Source organism: Dendrobates tinctorius, unplaced genomic scaffold (assembly GCF_039654945.1).
Source record: "Dendrobates tinctorius isolate UK_male_01 unplaced genomic scaffold, ASM3965494v1 ptg000250l, whole genome shotgun sequence".
Lineage (NCBI taxonomy): Eukaryota > Metazoa > Chordata > Amphibia > Anura > Dendrobatidae > Dendrobates > Dendrobates tinctorius.
Window position 1 is genome coordinate 983,511 of NW_027361917.1, and position 24,467 is coordinate 1,007,977.

At 42.7% G+C, this 24,467-nt stretch overlaps 1 protein-coding gene across 1 annotated transcript; it reads left to right on the plus strand.

Annotated features, from left to right (window-relative positions):
• The first annotated feature begins 635 nt into the window (after positions 1-635).
• On the plus strand, positions 636-3,522 carry LOC141063598 (DNA damage-regulated autophagy modulator protein 1-like). Its single transcript, XM_073557727.1, has 7 exons — positions 636-712; positions 1,807-1,874; positions 2,363-2,505; positions 2,684-2,796; positions 3,083-3,158; positions 3,206-3,292; positions 3,442-3,522. Exons 1-7 carry the CDS (start codon positions 636-638, stop codon positions 3,520-3,522), a joined length of 645 nt encoding a protein of 214 aa, XP_073413828.1.
• Positions 3,523-24,467: the final 20,945 nt, after the last annotated feature.

Consider the following 24,467-nt stretch of genomic DNA (forward strand, 5'->3'; position numbering starts at 1 on the left):
AAAATGATAAATTGCTGGTCAAATTTTAACCCTTATAACTTCCCTGCAAAAAAAAACTTTGGTTCCAAAATTGTGCTGATGTAAAGTAGACATGTGGAAAATGTTATTTATTAACTGTCTTGTGCAATTTGACTCTCTGATTTAAGGGCATAAAAATTAAAAGTTGGAAAATTGCAACATTTTCAAAATTTTCGCCAAATTTCCATTTTTTTCACAAATAAATGCAAGTCATATCGAAGAAATTTAACTGCTATTACAAAGTACAATATGTCACAAGAAAACATACTCAGAATCAGTGGGATCCATTGAAGCGTTCCAGAGTTATGACCTCATAAAGTGACAGTGGTCAGAATGGTAAGAATTGTCCGGGTCAGGAAGGTGAAAATAGGCTGGGTCGTGAAGGGGTTAAACTTTGTGCTTAAGCTGGCTAAAATTAGTCAAATCTCGTAAAATCCTCTCAAAAAATATCTGGTGACAGTATGTAATCTTTTACATGAATATAATAATAGGAGCTATTACACTACAATGTGCTGGATATGTGACAGAATATGGAAAGTGTGAAAAACCTCTACATTACCAAGCAGCAATCAGATCCATACTGCCTGAGTGATGATGCAACAATGAGGTGATCAACTATGACATCACAAACCATTGTGACATCATCTGGTTCTAAGAATACTCGGCCTTATAATCTACGACGAGATAAAAAGAGGTGAGAGCGAGAGAAGGAGGAGAGCGAGAGAAGAAGGAGAGCGAGAGAAGGAGAGCAAGAGAATAAAGAGAGCGAGAGAAGGAGAGCGAGAGGAAGGAGAGAAGAAGGAGAGAGAAAAGAAGGAGAGGAGAAGGAGAGAGAGAAGCTTCCACTTAATTTTCTTTGCATCATGGAGATCCGAGGTTTGGAAATTCTGCCGATCTTGTGGACCGTGTGGACGCTATTGGGCATCTGTGTCTGTGCCTGTCTGACTATAATCTCAGGGCACAGTAAATATCCGTACATCAGGTAAGAGGGTCCTGGGAAAGTTTCCTGATTCTGTAGTACAATTTTATATTGTTTTTGTCTTACAGTAATGGAATGTTCTAATTATATTATATTTCCTGAAATGTTCTTAATGCATTATAATTAGTAAATTATTAACCCCTTCCCGCTGCAGCCTTTTGAGCGATTGTGTATTGCCAGATTTTGTCATATTTTTGAAGGACACCATTAACTTTGCTATAAAATGTAAAGGAACACAGACTTTTTTTTTCAAGTGTACTGATACTGAGAGAAAAAAAGCGCTATTGTAGTTTTCTGTGTTTTGTTTTTACACCATTCATTGTGTAATTAAAATCATGTCCTATTTTTTTTTTTATTAGTTTAGTTGTGCAAAAATTTCTCCATTTGTGTTGCTAATTGTTGAGACACAGAACGTTACAAATTTCTCACTGATTTAGCCGTATGAGGCCTTTTATTGTTTTTTTTATCTTTTTCTGGAGTTTCAATTCTTTTCTCTTTGCAGTATTTACAAATTGGTTTGATTCATTTTATATTTTGAAATATTTGACTTTGCTATGCGCAATACAAAATATGTTTATTTACTTAATATCTATATTTAATAAGGGAAAATTGAAATAACTTGAACTTTTTAAAACTAACTTGAACGAACAATCATCTGATGTTTTCACTGCATTTAGTTTAATAACTTTCCTCTAATGTACTTTGCTTCAATTTGTGTCTGGTCAGAATATATAATGTAGGATGATTACACATGACAATTACTCCTCTTGTGTCCTAATTACTCCCAATATTTTCCTTATCTTTGACAGTCACACGGGAGTTGCATTCCCAGAATCTGTGATCTACACGGTCATTTTCACGGTTAATTCCATTCTTGGTAAGTAGATGCTGCATCGTATAGGACGATATCACAATTCTTTGCTCAGAGATGACATTCAAAAGATTCTCTGGGACAAAAAGATTGAAAGCCCATAATATCAAATCAGTGGGTTCTGACTGTGACAATCCGCTGTTTACCAGATTTAAGTGGCCATGCTGCCATTTCACTGTTTTGTATGTTGGCCAGAGGTAATTGATGGTACAAAAGCTTTCAGCATCTTAGTCCTAGTAAAGTAAATGAGACACAGCTGTAATACCAGGCACAACTCTCATCAAAAGTAAGGATCTGTGCCTGGTAAGCAATGAAAAATATGTGGGCGCTCCTTCAATAATCCATCAATTTGATATAAGGATAGGCCATCAAAGGCCCAGAGAACCCCATTAAATCTCTAAACCTCTTCAGCTCATTGGTGCATTCTTAAGATTAGGTTTTCTATCATAGTGGCATGGAAATATCTGGTTGATAACTTGCTTTGTCTATTTCAGGAGCTGGCATCGCTTACATCCAGTACAGGTTCATGATTATTCAGTCTGAGCCATCGGAGAAGCGATATATCATCTGCCAAAAAATCCTTGTCATTGATGGATGGATTGTGAGCATTGCGAACATAGTTAATGCTTTATTTTCGGTAAGTTACTAGGTTTTATATAAAGTCTCCAGTAATACTCAGGATCTCAGGTTCAGTAGATTATATACTGTGGTGAGAACCTGGAGTCCTGTATATTACAGTGGGGCGGATCCTGCTCATAAGTTCTCAGATCTCCATGATGACCGTATTGATGACAGTCATATATTTCTTCTTGTAGGTGACAATCAATCCTACAGCGCACAGGATCGGCGCAGGAATGGCTTTTTGTCTTCTTGCCATTTACAACTTATGTCAATCTGTGTGCCTGTACAAGAGATCCTTCAGCAGTCGGTGCATGTGCCACTTTAGATTGGCAGCAACTTTGCTGACGATAGTTTTTCTGCTGATAAGTATCCTTTTCTAGATAAGTCAGTGTGTTTAGGTGTGTAAGGTGGGCTCCACTGTGACCATTATTTCATAGTCATTATTATAGGAAACACTATAATAATAGGATTTTGGTACTTTTCTTAACACGTCCTTCCAGTGGGTGCAAGTATGTGCATCGACTACAAGCACTTATGTAGTGGCTACTGTATGACGGTAAGTTTATGTTTCACCATCTTGCACAATTCACTAGTGTCCGGTGTAAAGGTAAACCATTATCTCTTGGTGTACAAGACGTCCTACCATCTCATTCCATGGCAGATGCACTGGTGAGTACAGCCATAAAGTAACGTCCTCTATCTTCTACCTTCTGCAGATCGTGGATAGGACCGGCATGATAACTGAGTGGATGGGATTCGTCGGCTTGATAATCCACCAAATAACTAACTATACTGATTTCCAGGTGAGTAACTGAGGTGAGGGTCATACAAGCACAAAAAATGTTTCTGATAGATTTGTTACATTGAAAAATCCAAATTATTATATAAAATAGATGACAGAGATAGAACGTGCTAATGATGTCTGATAAATGTGTTTTCTCCTTTTCCTCAGAGTTTGTCTTTAAAGATCTCCCGAGAAGGTGTCACCATCTGTCTAAGGGAAAATACCCAGGCCTTCAAAATGCCCGTATAATATCCAGAGGGTAACAACTATGGCTAGGGTGACAGAAAGACAACTAAAACCATCTGTGCTGCATCATATCATCTTCCTGCAAGCCGGATAAAAGGAAATGAAGACTGAATCACGTAGAACATCTAATGCTGCACGACAACAAGCAGCAAAAGCGGGACTAACTCCTAGCCGCGGTCTACGGACCAAACATTGGGCATGGGCAGGGCCTTGGGGGCAGATCCCAAGTGCGCTCAACCATGTGAAATAGCTTGCACTCAGGAACATTGAGGGATAGCGCTATCAGATAGTTCTACCCGTTCATTCCCCTTAGGAATAGAGCTATGGGATAAGCTCTACCTGTGCACTTTCTTCTTGGATATCGAAAAACTGTACCCGAACAAAATTAACTACAGAGCTTTTTCATACACAAGGTAGGAGTGGCAGGAGAGGTACACCAGGTATTTGTGTTTGCTGTTAGTCTGCACATAGGCCAGTCTGCGGCGTGGTTACACCCCATTGCGAGGTCAGACTAATGCGTGGTTACACCCCATTGCGTTGTTCATAATCCCAGCGCGCGCCCTAAGGGCGCACAATCACTCGTTCCTTTTAAATAAATATGAATATATTTTTTTAAACTTGATTTATTCAAGGAGAAAAGAACAACAACACATCATATACTGTATATCAAACAAATATTGAATAGAACAATCAACCATCTAGGATGGTAACAGACAGCGAATACAATATATAAAGGTAACATACTATATACAGCAACAAATGTATTAAGGCAAGAATCAGATTATAAAGATTTGATTCAATTTACAGAGACATGGAAACAACATGCCACATCTAAATCACTTAGAATACCAGTAACATATTTATTCAGTCCAACTCCAGCTAAACAAAGACACCATTTTTAGTTAGGCGAAAGCAATCATCCTATCAATTCATTAATGGAATCCACTAATTCACAAGATGATAGCATAGTAACATTGGAGCCACACCACTGACCCCACACATGTTGATATTTCCTATGCCTATATACCAATCTATCAAAAGAGCTAGGGAAGGACGGAATTATTTTTCTGGAATTAACCTCAGATGCTGATACCCACATAGTGCACTGGAAGCGGTATGTTCATGAGCAGTCTAAGTATTGTAAAGAGCGGCCAACCATACGAAAATCCACAATTTTGCCACCGGGAAGTTCAAATTACCTTCAACTACAATCAGTGGCGGCAGAAAGGGTGACGGCTCCACAGGCGCTTTATATTTTTTGAGCAATCACCTGTGGAAAACAATGTGGCTTTTAAGAGTTAGAGGAAGCTCAAGACGAAAGACCACAGGGTTACCGATAATGTGTGCAAACTGTAAAGCGCTGCGGAGTATGTTAGCGCTATAGAAAAATAAAGATTATTATCATTAATTATGGTGACCATGTTGTAAGGACCAATGAATGTAGGACCTAATTTCCAGGAAGGAATTTTCAGTTTAATATTTCTGCTAGACAGCCATACAAAATCATTCACACTGAGGTCCGGACCTGACAACCGTGGCAAAAAGTTCCCTATTGCCTACATCATAGTTCCTTTCAACTAAGGTTATTTTTGTAAGAAAAGAAGTCACATGGGTGCCACTTACCAGGGGATGGACCCGTGAGACAACAAAGCCCCGACCCCCGCCTCAGATGCATCAACCTCAACAATAAATGATTATTAAACATTGGTTTGAAGGAGTTCAGGAGCAGTGGAAAAGCATTTCTTCAAAGAAGAAAATGCCTGGACGGCGCAGTCGGACCACCTTGAGAAGTCCATACCTTTCATGTCATTGAGGGGTTTGACAATCGACAAGAATTTTTTATAAACTTACGATAGCAGTTAGCAAACTCCAAAAAAGCATTGCAACGCTTTCAGATTTTCTGGCAGATCCCATTCCAGAATTGAACAGACCTCATCAGGGTCTATCCGGAAACCTGCTGTAGACACAGCAGTTGATTATCTCGTAAAACCTGTAACACCTGCTGGACGTATACCTGATGTGACTTGAGATCAGGTGAAGATATTACAATATCGGCAAGATACACCACTAGAAATGTATCCTCAAGTTGACAAAAAATGTCGTTAACGAAATGTTGGAAAATGGCGAGGCATTAGTCAAACCAAAGGGCATGACAACTTTTCATAAAGCCCTTCTGGCTGTCTTCCACTCACTCCTCTCCTTGATCCTAATCAGACTACAGGCTCCTCTGAGTTCCAGCTTAGAGAACCATTTTGCTCCAACAATCTGAATAAATCGGGAATGAGTGGGAGAGGATAAGGGCCCCGGATAGTAATCTGATTTATCTCACGAAAATATAAACAGAGACAAATGCCCTTATGTTTCTTTTTAACAAAAAAGAATCACCCCACAGCTACCGGTGAAGAGAAGCGTCTAATATGACCCTTAAGGGCCTTTTACACACAGTGATATCGTTAGCGATATCGCTAAAGAGTCACCGATTTTGTGACGCAACAGCAATATCGCTAGCGATCTCGCTACAAGTGACATTTACTTCCGAACGCCCCCCCCCGCTGTATATCGCTGATTGCGTGAGAACGCCCTGGGCCATTTTCTTCTCGCTTGCGTCCTGCTGGCGCCGACGAGTGACACATGCGGAAGTCGTCATCATATCCGCGTGTGACAGGTAAGTAACAACCGCCGAGCATCGCTGTGTCGCTGGTGAGATCTGCCTGTATGGCAGCTCACTAGCGACCATTTAGCGATGCACCAGTGATCCTGACCGGGTCGTATCGTTGTCGGGATCGCTGGTGCATCTCTAAATGTAACGGGACCTTTAGCAAGACTCTAAGAGATGTAATCCTTCATGGCTTACCTTTCAGGGCCAGACAGATTGTATAATCTGGTTCTGGGTAATTTTCCCTTAGGGAGCAAGATTTCAGGGCAATCATTCACACGGTGGGGGGGGGGCAGTTCCTGGCACCTCTTTTGTGAAAACACATCCACAAAATCACGCAGAAAAGAGGGTATAGTGGAAACAGTAGAAATGATGGTACCTAGGCAATAATTTTTGCAGAAATCACTCAATTTGACTATTTCTCTGGACAGCCAGTCAATAACCGGATTATGCACAGTTAGCCAAGAAAAGCCTAACACAATAGTAGAGAGACCTTCCAAGATATAACAAGAAAGGAGCTCCCTGTGAAGAGCCCCTATGCGCAGGTTCACATTATGCACTATTTGCGTAAAATTTCCCTGACGGAGAGTTGCAGAGTTAATTGCACATATGGGGATGGGCTTCACCAGAGTCCTACACGCAAGATCAAGGTCCCATGAGAACTGAGTATCTATCATGTTGGCGACCACCCCACTATGTAAGAGGATAGATTTTTTTTCTCAGTTTTCAGACCAATAACCACTTCCACGGGTAAGAAAAAACTGAGCTACACACGCAGAGGAGATATATACACCCAGGTTGTTATCCTCCATACAACCTGTTGTAAAAGTTTTCCTAGGGCTTTCTGTGTTTTGGTAAAGAAGGTCAGACCCCAATGAAATACCTCTTTTGACCACAGAAAAAAACACAACCCCATTTTTCAACGAACCGCAAGAGACTCATACAAAGGAATGCCCCTCCTAATTGCATCTGTTCTTCAGAGCTCACAAAGAAAACCCCGGTTTTAAAGGGAAGGAACCATGAAAAAAATTTTTTCCCAGCAATAGAAAAAATGTAAAGAATTAATATTTACATTTTCTTAAAAAATATCATTTGCTTATAATTTAGTAAAATATGAAAAATAATTTTAAAAAGGATAGGTATTTCCACTTTTAAACACTAGGGGGAGCAGCTACTGAAATTTGACAAAAACCTAGTGTACAACTAGCTCACATTACTGCCCTGCAGTAGATATGGGCTGAGTCTGATGACATGGGTGTGATGTCACTCCTCCCCTCCCCTTCTGGGTGTTTACTAAGGGATAAGAGAGGATGACATTTAGGAACACAGTGAGCAGCCTTTTTGTTGGTGACTGCAAAGTTATACTGACAAGTAAACAGTCACAGAGTATGGCAGGCAGCAAGAATTCTGGGACATATATGGTGGTGGGAGCAGGGTGACAGAAGCACAGAGTATTTCAGGAGTGTAGTGTGCTGGTCTATGGGGGGGGCACCCTGTTCAGTGAGCGGAGCAGCCAGGGATTGTACATAGAGCGCTGTGTTTTATACACATGGATGGACCGTCTGCTTGTCTGCTCCACAGAAATCCAGGAAACATTTCTGCTGATTGATGGCCTGTTCTGATCCTGACTTTGCATCTAATGACCCCATTCCCCTCCTCAGATCCTGTTTTCTCCATCCTGTCCTGGCGATGTGTGAAAGCGAGGCGACAGGCGCAGTCTGGGGTGACGCTGGGAAGCAGGCTGGGGGGAAATGTAGCCATATAGTAACAATAAAAATGAGACCCTTCTCTTCAGCTGCCTCACCAACCCTCCCATGACTGCGCCTAACTGTAGGTCATACTGCGGCGCTGCCTCCTATATTACCCCAGACCCGTGTAGGTGCTCAGCCAGAACCACCCTACAATGGGGTCTCTTTCTGCCATAGTGTTCACACATAATACCGCCACATAATTAGCAAGGCCGAAAAAAGACATTTGTCTATCCAGTTCAGCCTATATTACGTCACTATAAATCCCTAAATCTACTGCAGAACCTAATCACTGTAAGATACAATATTGTTACGCTCCAGGAAGACATCCAGGCCTCTCTTGAACCTCTCGACTGAGTTTGCCATCACCATCTCCTCAGGCAAGGAATCCCAGATTCTCACTGCCCTAACAGTAAAGAATCCTCATCTATGATGGTGGAAAAACCTTCTCTCCTCCAGTAGCAGAGAATGCCCCCTTGTGACCGTCATCTTCCTTGGTATTAACAGATCCTCGGAGAGATATTTGTTTTGTCCCCTTATATACTTTTACATGGTTATTAGATCGCCCCTCAGTCGTCTTTTTTCTAGACTAAATAATCCTGATTTTGCTAATCTCTCTGGGTATTGTATTTTTGCATTCTGTGCAAGCCCGGGTGTGGCCTCCCTCTCCTGAGCTGGAAATTGTATATAAGGCTTCTTCCCCAGACTGGTGTCTACTGTTTGGGACCCAGTCCTTTTGTCTGCCCTTGTTCACACATTGATGTCAACTTTGACACAAGGCAAGGTTTTTAATATTAGACAGTGTAGGACTATCCCGAACAGTTACCTTGTCGTGGTGGGATGGCTTTCATGCTACTTTCTATCAAAAACAGTATTACTAAAAACTCTGTATTATTTAGATGCACTTTTGCTTTTACTTATTTAGTTACAGCTGGGTTTTTGCTCACTTTTTCTTTTGTAGGTTTTATGTTTTATGGCCAATATCAACATGCATTTATATGCTGCATGTGTATCAACTCAAACCAAGCTCAATTTTTGTGTTTTTTCTCTCTGGGTATTGTAGTTTCCCCATCTCCTTTATTAATTTTGTTGCACTCACTCTAGTTCACACATAATACTGTCATATAGTTCTCACATAGTGTCGACATATAGTTCTCACATAATACATGGCTCAGCAGACGTAACACACAGGATAGGATTAGATACACAGCCCAGTATCACACAGGATAGGATACACGGCTCAGCAGAGAGTATCACACAGGATAGGATTAGATGCACGGCTCAGCAGACAGCAACACAGGATAGGATTAGATACACGGCTCAGCAGACAGCAACAAAGGTTTGGATTAGATACACGGCTCAGCAGACAGCAACACAGGAGAGGATTAGATACACGGCTCAGCAGACAGTAACACAGGAGAGGATTAGATACACGACTCAGCAGACAAACACAGGAGAGGATTAGATACACGGCTCAGCAGACAGCAACACAGGAGAGGATTAGATACAGGGCTCAGCAGACAGCAACACAGGAGAGGATTAGATACATGGCTCAGCACACAGTATCACACAGGATAGGATTAGATACACAGCCCAGTATCACACAGGATAGGATTAGATACACGGCTCAGCAGACAGTATCACACAGGATAGGATTAGATACACAGCCCAGTATCACACAGGATAGGATAAGAGACACGGCTCAGCAGACATTATCACACAGGATAGGATTAGATACACAGCCCAGTATCACACAGGATAAGACTAGATACACGGCTCAGCAGACTGTATCACACAGGATAGGATTAGATACACGGCTCAGCAGACTATATCACACAGGATAGGATTAGATACATGGCTCAGCAGACAGTATCAAACAGGAGAGAATTAGATACACTGCTCAGCAGACAGCATCACAGGAGAGGATTAGATACACGGCACAGCAGACAGCATCCCAGGAGAGGATTAGATACACAGCTCAGCAGACTATCACAGGTTAGGATTAGATACACAGCCCAATATCACACAGGATAGGATTAGATACAAAGCTCAGCAGGCATTATCACACAGGATAGGATTAGATACACGGCTCATCAGACAGCAACACAGGATAGGATTAGATACACGGCTCAGCAGACAGCAACAAAGGTTTGGATTAGATACACGGCTCAGCAGACAGCAACACAGGAGAGGATTAGATACACTGCTCAGCAGACAGTAACACAGGAGAGGATTAGATACACGACTCAGCAGACAAACACAGGAGAGGATTAGATACACGGCTCAGCAGACAGCAACACAGGAGAGGATTAGATACAGGGCTCAGCAGACAGCAACACAGGAGAGGATTAGATACATGGCTCAGCACACAGTATCACACAGGATAGGATTAGATACACAGCCCAGTATCACACAGGATAGGATTAGATACACGGCTCAGCAGACAGTATCACACAGGATAGGATTAGATACACAGCCCAGTATCACACAGGATAGGATAAGAGACACGGCTCAGCAGACATTATCACACAGGATAGGATTAGATACACAGCCCAGTATCACACAGGATAAGACTAGATACATGGCTCAGCAGACTGTATCACACAGGATAGGATTAGATACATGGCTCAGCAGACTATATCACACAGGATAGGATTAGATACATGGCTCAGCAGACAGTATCAAACAGGAGAGAATTAGATACACTGCTCAGCAGACAGCATCACAGGAGAGGATTAGATACACGGCACAGCAGACAGCATCCCAGGAGAGGATTAGATACACAGCTCAGCAGACTATCACAGGTTAGGATTAGATACACAGCCCAATATCACACAGGATAGGATTAGATACAAAGCTCAGCAGGCATTATCACACAGGATAGGATTAGATACACGGCTCAGCAGACTATCACAAAGGATAAGATTAGATGCACAGCTCAGCAGTCAGTATCACACAGGAGAGGAATAGCTACACGGCTCAGCAGACTATGACACAGGAGGGGATTACATACACAGCTCAGCAGACAGTATCACACAGGTGAGGATTAGATACACTGCTCAGGAGACAGTATCACACAGGTCATGATTAGATACACAGCTCAGTATCACACAGGTCAGGAGTGTACACTAAATTTGGGCTTTATATGTCACTGTCCTCCTCAGACAACCATAAAAGCCGAGAGACGGTGCCAGGTTACCGGAGATCGGAGATCACTGGGACTGTGTGTGAGTGGCGAGATGGAGACAGAGCAGGAGAAGGACACAGTAGTAGAGCAGGACAGCATGTGAGGAGCTGAGGATGTCTGCTGTGCAGAGCAGTGCAGAGCCGGGAGTAGCAGGACAGAGGAGCACAGAGGTAAATCACTGACACTCGCTACTCTCCATCCTCCGGCTCAAGTGAGCGCTTCTCTCCTCTGCTGTCCACCGTCTCCGCATCTACAGCCTGTCCTCACAACACAGGACCGGTTATGCCAGAAGTGAACACTACAGCTTCTGTCAGAGTTTGACAGCGGCATTTAACTAGTTAATAGCCGCTGGCGGGTCTGCCGTAGCCAACCTCAAATTGAGAGATGCGACATGTGCCGTCACAATAGGGTTAAACTCTTTTTTTCTTTTCAATCTGCTTTTTTGCGAGGTAGGCGGGGTGGTCCTATGCCTCCGTCTACCTCTTTCTTAAAATGACACATCCTTTTTAAATGCAGCAATTTTCAAATCATTTCCGTGTGATTTGGTTTTGTTCTCATATCGATATAGTCGGCTTGGCTTTGCTGCCATTTCTGTATAGTAATCGTGGTTCTGGTATTCTGTCATTTGTATCGGTGTAATAAGTTGGTTCTGTCAGCAGATCACATTTTTATTCGTGTAGTCTTAGGGCTTGTGATGACGCTGTATTATCGGCCCGAGCGTGTGAGAAAACAAAAACATTGGATCTCACTCGGACTAATGTTAGTGTATGAGGCCCGGCACAGGTTCAATATTTTCCTCAGACAGATGAAGCCAGTCCGAGGGAACAATGGCTGCATGTCCGAGTTTGATCTGATATTCCGATCACATTCGGTCATGCAACTCAATGAGTGCGGGGAAAACATCGGACTGCACTTTGATGACACAGTGGAGAATATTTTGTTCTCCATCTTTTCCTCAGTGTTCTCGGATTCTCTCATCCTACAGAATTGGACCCCACTATGCCGACGCTCGGATCAGAGCTTGATCAGAGTGTAAGTTGCATAATTGGCCCGATTCTCTCAGATGAGAGAATATATGGCCGTCTGCACCGGCCCTTAGGCTGGTTTTACACTTAGGCTATGTGCACACGCTGCGGATTCTGCTGCAGATCCGCAGCGGATATGGTTTTGCGGAAAGACGTTTTTTTTTTCCAATACTATTTCGATAGAATTGAAAAAAAAATGGAGATCCGCAAACTTTTTTGCGGCCCACCACAAAAAAATGTGGCAATATGGCCCGCAAAAACGGGCCGCAATAACGGACCGCAAAGAATGCGTGAAGTGTAAAAGTAGCCTTAGAGTGATTCTTGTATTCAGGGTTGCAGGGTGCTGTAGCTTAGTGCTCATATCTGAGGCATTTACACACAATGTGTTATTTCAGGTGGCACAGCCGCTTTAGGAAAGCGTCTCAAGTCTTCTTCCTCAAGGTGCCATGTTTGTTTCTGCCCCGGGTGCACTAAGGTCATGTTTAGCGGCAGGTTTGCGGCACTTTTTAAGGTGAGGGGGTGCCTGCCACAATCCGCCTGAAAGAGATGTTGTGTGCACGTACCCTTATATTAATTCTGCAGGCAAAAAAATACAAGCATCCCAACAAGAAAATGACACGTCCAGCCTCGTTTTTTAAAAGTTACCTCTGCTACTTCTATAGCACTACACATGGGCCAGGGATGTGTGCTTGCCCCCCTAGACAAACTTGACACCCAGCCCCTGGTCTTTACCATCAGTATTTCATTAGTGATTTTCACATATGAAAAAAGTAAATTAATTAAAAACTTCTCCTATACATTACAAAGTGAATCACAGACCATGCGGATTGTGCACTGGTGATATCTATGTGTTGTCCGTGATTGGCACAGGTTCATAGACTTGTATAGGCGATTTTGTCTGTGACACCAATAAAAAAACGAAAACATCTCTGAATCATAGAATCGTAGAGTTGGAAGGGACCTCCTGGGCTATCTGGTCCAACCCCCTGCTCAAAGCAGGATTCACTAAATCATCCCAGACAGATGTCGGTCAAGCCGCTGTTTGAAGATTTCCATTGAAGGAGAACTCACCACTTCTCGTGGCAGCCTGTTCCACTCATTGATCACTCTGTCAAAAAGTTTTTTCTAATATCTAATCTGTGTCTCCTCTCATTCAGTTTCATCCCATTGCTTCTAGTCTTTCCTTGTGCAAATGAGAATAAAGATGATCCTTCTACAATGTGACAGCCCTTGAGATATTTGTAGACAGCTATTAGGTCTCCTCTCAGTCTTCTCTTTTGCAAGCTAAACATTCCCAAATCATGCAACCTTTCCTCATAAGCCAGGGTTTGCAGACCGGTCACCATCCTGGTCGCTCTTTTCTGAACTTGCTCCAGTTTGTTGATGTCTTTTTTAAAATGGACACAGTATTCCAGATGAGGTCTGACCAAAGAGGAGTAGAGGGCAATAATGACTTCACGTGATCTAGACTGTATGCTTCTGTTAATACATCCTAGAATTGCATTTGCCTTTTTTGCTGCTGCATCACACTGTTGACTCATATTCAGTCTGTTATCTTTTAATATATCCAAGTCTTTTTCACATGTGCTGTTGCTTAGCCCTATTCCTCCCATTCTGTATATGCTTTTTTCATTTTTATTGCCCAGATGTAGTACTTTGCATTTTTCCCTGTTAAAAACCATTCTGTTAGTTGCTGCCCACTGCTCCAGTTTATTTATATCTTTTTGAATCCTCTCTCTTTTCTCTAGTATTAGCTATCCCCCCCTAGCTTTGTGTCATCAGCAAATTTAATCAGTTTACCCTCAATTTCTTCATCTAAGTAGTTGATAAAGATGTTGAAAAATACAGGGCCAGGACAGAGCCCTGTGGTACCCCACTTGAGACATTCTTCCAACTGGATGTGCAGCCATTTACGACCACTCTTTGTGTCCGATCACTAAGCCAGTTATGAATCCACCTAACAGTTGCCTTGTCCATTCCATACTTAGTCATTTTTTCAACAAGGATTGTGTGAGATACTTTGTCAAATGCTTTGCTGAAGTCAAGATATACTATATCTACAGCATTTCCCTGATCCACCCAATCAGTGATTCCATCATAGAAGAAAATTAAGTTAGTCTGACATGACTTATTAGTTACAAACTGATTTTTATTTGGGGAGACGCACGCAGTCTGCAAAGACATATGGGCCAGTGAACAGCACCATAGACTATAATGGAAAAGAAATAACGAAAAACACAGATAACACATGCACGTGAGAAACGGAATTAGACTACTGTCATTACAGTGCTATAACACGTACATGAGCACAGATCAGCTAGATACACGTCAGTCAGCATCCTATATGGACTATTCACACAGGAGGATGCGCGTCTGTGCACACAGCTACTGTTAATATGTTTGTTCACATAGAATGTCCTGTTCTCAGGAGCGCATGCCCTGTTTACTGGGAGCAATGTGCTACCAAGAATCTTGATTTTTTAAAAACAGAACTGACTCTAACCTGACCGAGCAGGGAAACGGCTCCCGACTTAGAGGTCAACATTGACCCCGTTTGGGGATGGTGAAGAAGGGGTTGGCCCATCTTCAGCACCATCAGGCACACCCAACCATCACCACCAGCAGTGCCTTCAGCCCAACAGGAGGCCAATCCTGAGGAAGAGGACCGGGATCAAACCAGACTTTGGAGTTCTAATTGAGATGTTTTATATCTGCTGATCAGGATGATTGGGTTTCATTTTTGCCCTTGGCTGAATTCGCTTTAAATAATAGAGCTAGTTCTGCCACCTTGATGTCCCCCTTTTTCTGTAACTTTGGGTTTCATCCTTGATATTCTTCAGGGCAAGTGGAATCTTCAGCCTGCCCAGGTGTTGACACTGTGGTAGAGAGAATGCAGCAGATTTGGGACCAAGTAGTGGATAAGTTGTCTCTCTCCCAGGAAAAGGCCCAGCGGTTTTCTACCGGCATAGGACCTTTGGTCCCCGGTTTAAAGAGGGTGATATGGTTTGGTTGTCATCAAAGAATATCTCTATGAAGGTGGCTTCTCCAAAGTTCAAGCCAAGATTTATTGGACCTTACAAGATTTTGGAGATTCTTAATCCGGTTTCTTTTCGATTGGCTCTTCCTGTTACGTTTAAGATCCATAACGTGTTTCATAAGTCGCTGTTGAAGAGATATGTTGAGCCAGTAGTTCCTATGGCGGCACCTACTGACCCTGTATTGGTTAAAGGTACTGTGGAATATGAGGTAGAGAAAATACTGGATTCTCGTCTGGCTAGATGGAGACTCCAGTATTTGGTCAAGTGGAAGGGTTATGGCCAGAAGGACAATTCTTGGGTCTCTGCCTCTGATATTCATGCCGATAGATTGGTTCGTGCTTTTCATCGGGCCCATCCTGATCGGCCCGGTGGCGTGGATGAGGGTTCGGTGACCCCTCCTCAAGGGGGGGGTACTGTTGTGAGCTCATTTTCGGGTTTGCCTCTGGCTTCTGGTGAGGGTTATGGAGCTGGCTGTGCTGACAGAGGAGTAGTGAGTTCTCTATCTGGACTCCCTCTGTTGGTGAAGGGAGGTAATGAAGCTGATCTAAATGGCAGAGACCGGCCACCTGAGGAAGAGAACTGTGATTGGACATCAGGAATTTCTGATTGGATTTAAGGCAGCCGACTCCCTAGTTTCTTGCTGGTGATTTCTCCTGACTGTGGCTTCTGGTTTCCAGTTTGGTTCCTGCCTTCTTAAAGCTAAGTTTTCTCTGCTATTGTTCATATTAGTTTTCGTCTGGTTTACTTAGTTTTTGTGTTCAGCCAGCCCTGGCTGGGACTGGGCTGAATCCCCATTTTGTCTCTGATCAGTTGATCTCTTTTGCTCTGTCTTCAGAATATACCTGAGTGCTGATATAGGGAATTGAAGTCTAGCGACTTCAGGGCCTTTTTCTATCAGACGTGTTGGACATTTTTTGGCAGGGTTTCTTGCGTGATTGCAGACAGCAGCTTTTCTTTCCTGTCCTTTCTAGTTAGTGAGGGCCCCATCATTTGCTCAGCCTATCTTTCTATCTGTGTTTGTGTTTTCATCTTGTTTCACCGACAATACATGTTGGGGGCTGTCTATTGCTTTGGGGTCTGCTCTGGGGCAGTTTAGATTTTCCCTTTCTTTCTTTAGGCTTATTTAGTTCTCCGGCCATGACGAGGCGTCTAGGACCACCGTACGCACGCTCCACAGCTACTGCTAGTTGTGTGGATAGGATCAGGGGTCTGCAATCCACTAGTTACCAACCTCTCCGGTTTTCTGGGCTTAGCTTGCTTTTTGTTTTTTCTTCCTCAGTGACTCATTCATAACAGCGTCCTCCAGGGTATCAGGAGGCGGATGTAATGCCAGAACGTCCTGCAGACGGTCAGAGAGGCCCCTGCGGAACAACCCTCTCAGGGCGGCGGCAATCCAGGATACTTCGGACATCCAACGTCTAAACTCTGAGCAGAGCCATTCAGCAGAGTGCCTCCCCTGTGTCACTCATCACCATATCCTCAGCTAGATGCACTCTATCAGGCTCGTCATAGATGTGCCACAGAGCCTCAAAGAACAAGTTCACTGACATACATTCAGGAGCAGAGGAAGACAGAGAAAGCCCATGCTTGCGGAGCCCCCCGGAGTAGGAAAATAATGACCCCCACCCTCTGGAACTCATCCCCAGAGGAGCGGAGCCTTAGAGAAAAAAAAATCTTGCATCCTTCTCTGAAAGACCTGAACTCCTTTTTATCCCCTGAGAAAGGGTCGGGCAATTTGACCGGAGATTCAGGGGACGCTAATGACACATCCCTGCCCCCAGAACTCGAAGCCCCTACATCGACAGCCCCCTGCACAGTAACCACCAACTGTTGCTGGGTATGGGCCATCGTGCGCTCTTCCACATTGAGTTTATGGAACATTTGGATCAGGTGCTTGACCTGATCAGCCAAGGCTTGTATGGGATCCATGAGGATAGCACACACTTTTTTTTTCTCTTCAGAGGAAAAAAAAACTGAAACGGTCAGTTATAATGTCAGGAACACCGCACTGCACTTGCTCACTGAGCCAGAGCGCATGTCCTGAGTACAAAGACTGTGCACAAAGATACCTGCGGAGCGGGCAGCAGTGGTGACAGTGCATGCTCCAGGACCTGAATCACGTGACTGCTGGGGGCGTGGCCTAAGCTCCACAGAGCTAGGAGCTCGTAAGAATGAAAGACAGCAAAATGTGCTGGAGTGGGTTATCAAAATCATAGTGATTTAAATGTGTTGGTAATCACAACCAAGATTCCAGCACATGAATGGATAGTGCAGAACACACTGCATATAACCATAGCAACTGACGAAAAGCAGTGAAAAAGTCCTCATATCACAAGGTAAAGTGCAAAGTAGGTTTTTATTGAAAGGTGAAACAAACAGAACATGGCTAAAAAGTGACATTGGTAGGAAAAGAAAAGCCGGGTAACCATGGCAGCTCCAAATAAATAGTCATGAGAAAAGCATGAACATTGTGAAGTGTCTAACTGTCTAAACATGAAAAGTGTTTGCCCATGGTCGTGACCATAACTACAGGGAAAAAATCCCTAAATGAATAATGACAGGCAAAAACATACAATATGGTAATCAAGGGGACACTTACACAAGAGGAGCAGCAAGGGAGACCACAGCCGTACCCCAACACGCGTTTCGGCGATAATGCCTTCCTCAGGGGGCATGTGTAACTGCTGACAAAGGCCCATTATATAGGGGAAGTGAAAGTGAAAGTAAAAATCATGCCCAGGATCAAGACACGCCCACACAGCGGTCACAGCTAATACAGACAAATCACAGGGGATGGTTGAAAGTGAAAGCACCAATCACGTCCAAGCACCGGACACACCCACCATCCCAGCCAATGAACACCGCTGACGTAGACAAACCACGGGGCCCCGTGCAGTCAAACGTCAGACGGTGGGCAGGAGGGAGGAGGGTAATGTCACGTGGTCTGTGACGCAATCGGCGCATGCGCAGTACAGACAGAGTCAACAGCGGCCTAAAGGACATAGATGGTCTATGGGATAGAAACTGATTGATAATCGGGTCAACCCGAAGGATCGGCCAGGCTCTCTGTAAGGCCATACATACCTGGTTGGACCTAGAGCTAAATGTAGTAACGAACCTAATAGTCCCATCTTTATTTGGGTGCTGGACAGATTCAGAGCGATATAAAAGATCATGGCGGGAAGCATACTTGGCCCTATTAAGGGCCCGCTTGATGGACCTGTGGCTATAGCCTAACGGATCCTCATTACACACCCAACCTTTGGTTTCCTGATCTTTGCACTGGACATTTCTCTTCTTTTGGATCTGCATTTGGGCCAACAATATGCTGTGTATATATGTCCTTTTCTAGTCAGATTTGGTTCATGTGTAGTTAGGTCCTTGTATGGACTCCTTTTATTTTAATTCAACTTTTTGTATTATTATTATTGTTATCATTCTCTCACATTTGCTTGTTTCATGTATACATTATAGTACCGTAAGAGAGAGATACAGATATAGATACATTCATCTATCCATTGGTTGCCTGTACTTAGTATGACATCTATCCTGCTTTGGCTTCCCCTATGTCTATCGTTATATTGGCCGCTATATACTGCGTTAATTATATGCTGGCGCTGATTCCAGCTTTGCCCTTACATTTTTGCCGCTGTTGACTCTGTCTGTACTGCGTATGCGCCGATTGCGTCACGGACCACGTGACATTACCCTCCTCCCTCCTGCCCACCGTCTGACGTTTGACTGCACGGGGCCCCGTGGTTTGTCTAAGTCAGCGGTGTTCATTGGCTGGGATGGTGGGTGTGTCCGGTGCTTGGACGTGATTGGTGCTTTCACTTTCAACCATCCCCTGTGATTTGTCTGTATTAGCTGTGACCGCTGTGTGGGCGTGTCTTGATCCTGGGCATGATTTTTACTTTCACTTTCACTTCCCCTATATAATGGGCCTTTGTCAGCAATTACACATGCCCCCTGAGGAAGGCATTATCGCCGAAACGCGCGTTGGGGTACGGCTGTGGTCTCCCTTGCTGCTCCTCTTGTGTAAGTGTCCCCTTGATTACCATATTGTATGTTTTTGCCTGTCATTATTCATTTAGGGATTTTTTCCCTGTAGTTATGGTCACGACCATGGGCAAACACTTTTCATGTTTAGACAGTTAGACACTTCACAATGTTCATGCTTTTCTCATGACTATTTATTTGGAGCTGCCATGGTTACCCGGCCTTTCTTTTCCTACCAATGTCACTTTTTAGCCATGTTCTGTTTGTTTCACCTTTCAATAAAAACCTACTTTGCACTTTACCTTGTGATATGAGGACTTTTTCACTGCTTTTCGTCAGTTGCTAGAGCTAGGAGCTGCAGGGAAACTCCTAGAAAGGTAACTACAGGACAATGTTACCAAGGGGCATAGACAGAGACAGAAACCAGATCAAGCCGAGGTCAAAGGATGAGATAGCAATACAGTACCAAAGGATTAGACAGAATGGATAGTCAGGACGTAGCAATAGATCAGAAAACCAGAACGGGCATTAGACGGTACAATAGGGGTAAACTGTAACGGAGTAATGATAGCCAAGCCAGGAGGTCCGAACCAGAAAAGACAATGGTACCAAAACGAGAGACAGAGTACAGAGTGAAGGAACAAGCCAGGTAATACACGGGAAGAAAACAAACAACGCAGAGTACACGCACACCAGGGGTCAGGCACACCAGAAAAGCAGTATAACTGACAGAGAATGCTAGTTTGGAGTGAGTATAAATACCCCTCCCAGATCCAAAGAGAGGCTGGCAAAAGTTAACTCTGTGAGAACAGGACAGTAACCATGTCCTAACCATGACAATAGGGTTGCTCAATAGTCAAAGGCATTGGATACTTGACCAGGATCAATGGTGGTATCAATGCTGAGCTACATGTGAGTATACTACAAGACAAGCTACTTTGTACACTCCAGTACTTTGTCTTTGAATATGAAGCCATAGTATCCCAGTAGGACAATGACACAAAGCATACGTCGAGATTGGCGAAGAAATGGTACAATGACAATGAAGTAGAGGTGCTGGGTTGTTCCCCACAGTCCCCAGACCTCAACCCAATCGAACACTTATGGGTAGAGTTGAAGAACAAACTGCAAACATACCCAAGTGTGTCAACCAGTATGCACCAACTTCGGAAAGAAGAAGTTGTGTAGAAGAGACCTGGGATCTGATTTTGATCAAGACATGTTTGATTCTGATCAATAACTTGCCAGAAGGATTAACGCAGTGTTGAAAGCCAAAGGTAGATTTAAAAAAATACTAACAAAATAATAAAAATGTAAATGACCATGAATAAGACCAGCTAGGTCGAAACGCGTTGGTTTAATCCACCTGAGACCCCATCTGCTCCTATATCCATTAATTTTGTGTACATTTCCTTTATTTTGTTTAAATTTTTTCAAATAAATGTTTAAATTTTAAATATTGATCCAACGCTGGAGATCCTTTCCTCATGCCTTTGCTTCTGACAACGCTATGATGCAAGCGGCTCCGTGCGCATGGGAACTATGGACAATAACTGAGACTAGGTGAGCTGATCTTCCCCTTATCCTTTTCCTATATTTCATACTGGGACAATGTAATAAAGTTAAAAAAAAAATTATAATGTGTAAAAATATTTTTAAAAAATCCCCAAATAAAGAAAAAAATTAAATACTTTACCAATAAATACATTTATTTATGCAAATAAAAAAACAATAAAAGTACACATATTTGGAATTGCCGCATCCGAAATGACCTGCTCTATAAAACTGTCGAAAAAGTTAACCCCTTCAGTGAACACCGTAAAAAAAAAAATAAAAAACAAGGCAGAAAACAATGCTTTATCATCATGCCGTCGAAAAAAAAGTGTAATAACATGCGATCAAAAAGACGGATGTAAATAAAAATTGTACTGCTGAAAACATCATCTTATCATGAAAAAAATAAGCTGCCATACAGCTCCATCAGCAGAAAAATAAAAAAAGTTATAGCTCTCAGAATAAAACGATGCAAAAAAATAATTTTTTCTATAAAATTGTTTTTATTATGTAAATGCATCAAAACATAAAAAAATTATATAAATGAGGTATTGCTGTAATCGTACTGACCCGAAGAATAAAGCTGCCTTACCAATTTTACCACATGCGGAACAGTATAAAAAAAAATTCCAAAAATCGTCATGTGCCCGAAAAAGGTACCAATAAAAACGTCAGCTCATACCGCAAAAAACAAGACCTCACATGACTCTGTCGGCCGAAATATGGAAAAATTATAGCTCTCAAAATATGGTGATGCAAAAACTAGTTTTCGCAATAAAAAGCCCTGCCGTGCGCGGAAACAGTGGTTATCCCCCACATATGGGGTATCGGTGTACTCAGGAGAATTTGCAGAACAAATTGCATGAAGTAATTTCTCCTGTTACCCTTATGAAAATGCAAAATATGGAGCTAAAAAGATTTATTTGGGAAAAATGTGATTTTTTTTATTTCCACGGCTCTACGCTATAAACTTCTGTGAAGCACCTATCGGTTTAAGGTGCTCAATACACATCTAGATAAGCTTCATAAAGGGTCTAGATTCCAAAATGGTGTCACTTGTGGAGGGTTTCCCCTGTTTAGGCGCATCAGGGGCTCTTCAAACACGACATGGCGTCTGCTAATTATTCCATCAAATTTTACATTCAAAAAGTCAAATGGCACTCCTTCCCTTCTGAGCCCTGCCGTGCGCCCAAACAGTAGATTTCCCCCACATATGGGGTATTGGCATGCTTAGGAGAAATTGCACAACAAAATATATGGTCCATTTTCTCCTGTTACCCTTGCAAAAGTAAAAAAAATTAGGTCTAAATGAACATTTTTTTCCTTACACATTCCAAAAATTCATGTGAAGCACCTGAAGGGTTAATAAACTTCATGAATGTGGTTTTGAGCACTGCGAGGGGTGCAGTTTTTAGAATGGTGTCACTTTTGGGTATTTTCTGTCATGTACACCCCACAAAGTCACTTCAAATGTTATGTGGTCTCTAAAAAAATGGTTTTGTAAAATTTGTTGAAAAAATGATAAATTGCTGGTTAAATTTTAACCCTTATAACTTCCCTGCAAAAAAAACTTTGGTTCCAAAATTGTGCTGATGTAAAGTAGACATGTGGGAAATGTTATTTATTAACTGTCTTGTGCAATTTGACTCTCTGATTTAAGGGCATAAAAATTAAAAGTTGGAAAATTGCAACATTTTCAAAATTTTCGCCAAATTTCCATTTTTTTCACAAATAAATGCAAGTCATATCGAAGAAATTTAACTGCTATTATAAAGTACAATATGTCACAAGAAAACATACTCAGAATCAGTGGGATCCATTGAAGCGTTCCAGAGTTATGACCTCATAAAGTGACAGTGGTCAGAATTGTAAGAATTGTCCTGGTCAGGAAGGTGAAAATAGGCTGGGTCGTGAAGGGGTTAAACTTTGTGCTTAAGCCGGCTAAAATTAGTCAAATCTCGTAAAATCCTCTCAAAAAATATCTGGTGACAGTATGTAATCTTTTACATGAATATAATAATAGGAGCTATTACTAGTGTTGAGCATTCCGATACCGCAAGTATCGGGTATCGGCCGATATTAGCTGTATCGGAATTCCGATACTGACTTCCGATACTTTTTTCATATCAGATACCAGATGCTCCCCGATGAGTTAGGCTTCAAGGCAAGAAATAATTTACAATTATTCTTAAAATTCAGAAATTTAGACTGATCCCCAGAAAACACATCAGGAGTAGGGATCTTAGGTTCATCAGCATGTGACTGAATGAGGTAGGTGGAAATTCCCTGTATTTCAGCAGCAAGTTGCTCCACACGATCAGACAATTGCTTAATGTCCATTAGGAAAAAAAATCCTCCTACGGCCCCTGAGAAAAGAGGAAAAAATAAATAAAATAAAAAATTCTGACACTTTTTTTTAACAACTTTTTCCTGCTTTTGAGTACCCTAGAATCTGCGGTATGTCTGGTGATTCTGTTATGAATGGGTCACCTAGGAGAAAAAAACTAAACAAGCTAAGTCACAGAAAACCAGAGAGGTTGGTAACTATGCAGATTGCAGATCCCTGATCCTACCCACACAACTAGCAGCAGCCGTGGAGCGTACCTACGATGATCCTAGACGCTTCATCCCAGCCGGAGGACTAAATAAGCCTAAAGCAAGGAAAGGGGAAAACTAACTGCCCCAGAGCAGACCACAAAGGAAAGACAGCCCCCACACATGTATTGACGGTGAAACAAGATGAAAGCACAAACACAGGCAGGAAAATAGGCTGAGCAAACGATGGGGCCCAAACTAACTATAAAGGATAGGAAAGGAAAGACACTGTCTGCAATCTGCCAAAAACTCTACAAAAATAATGTCCAACACTTCTGATAGCAAAATTAACCCTGAAGTCACTAGATTTCTCCCACTATATCAGCACTCTGAAATATTCTGAGAAAGAGCAAAAAGAGACCAATCTAATAAGGGACAAAAAGCAAATTGGCAAATACAGATAAATAAGAGTGGAAATTCAGCACAGCCCCAACCGGGGCTGGCTGACCACACAAAAAAAATGAATAGACAAACAAAATCAAGTGTGAACATTAGCAGAAAATCTTAGCTTGAGATGACTGGAACAGAGCTGAAAACCAAGACCTGAAAAGCCAGAAGAAATCACCAGCACCAGAATAGGGCGTCGGCTGTCTTAAATCCAGTCTGAGATTCCAGAGATCCAATCGTTATCCTCATCATCAGGTGGCAGATCTCTACTAACTAAATCAACCTCACTACCTCTTGTTACCACCAGAGGGAGCCCGGAAGGAGAACTCACAACTGGTAGACCAGAAAATGAGTTCACAACAGTGACCCCCAACTTCATACAAAACGCTCTCCAAAACCTGGCCACTAGAGTTGAGCGAAACGGGTTGAAAAATTTCAAAAGTCGCCGACTTTTGGCAAAGTCGGGTTTCATGAAACGAAACCCGACCCTAGGATGAGGTCGGCCACGAGGTCGGCGACTTACGCGCCAAAGTCGCGTTTCAAAAGTTTGTTTTGCGCTCTTTTTCAGCCAATCAGGATCCACGGACACTGTGGGCAACGTGATGACATAGGCAGGGGTCACCACCATCTTTCAGAAGGGCATGCAAGTGATTGGCTTGCTTTGGTGGGCGTCACAGGGGTTATAAAAGGGCGTGCATGCCGCCCGCCATCTTACTTCTGCCGATCTTAGCATAGGGAGAGGTTGCTGATTCTGTAGGG

Bases quoted from the DNA above. Each gene is read 5' to 3' on its own strand.
- LOC141063598 (XM_073557727.1), top strand. From the start codon at position 636: ATGACATCACAAACCATTGTGACATCATCTGGTTCTAAGAATACTCGG. The intron at 2,506-2,683 runs GTAAGTTACTAG...TTCTTCTTGTAG, and splicing joins TAGTTAATGCTTTATTTTCG to GTGACAATCAATCCTACAGC. The intron at 3,293-3,441 runs GTGAGTAACTGA...CCTTTTCCTCAG, and splicing joins CTAACTATACTGATTTCCAG to AGTTTGTCTTTAAAGATCTC.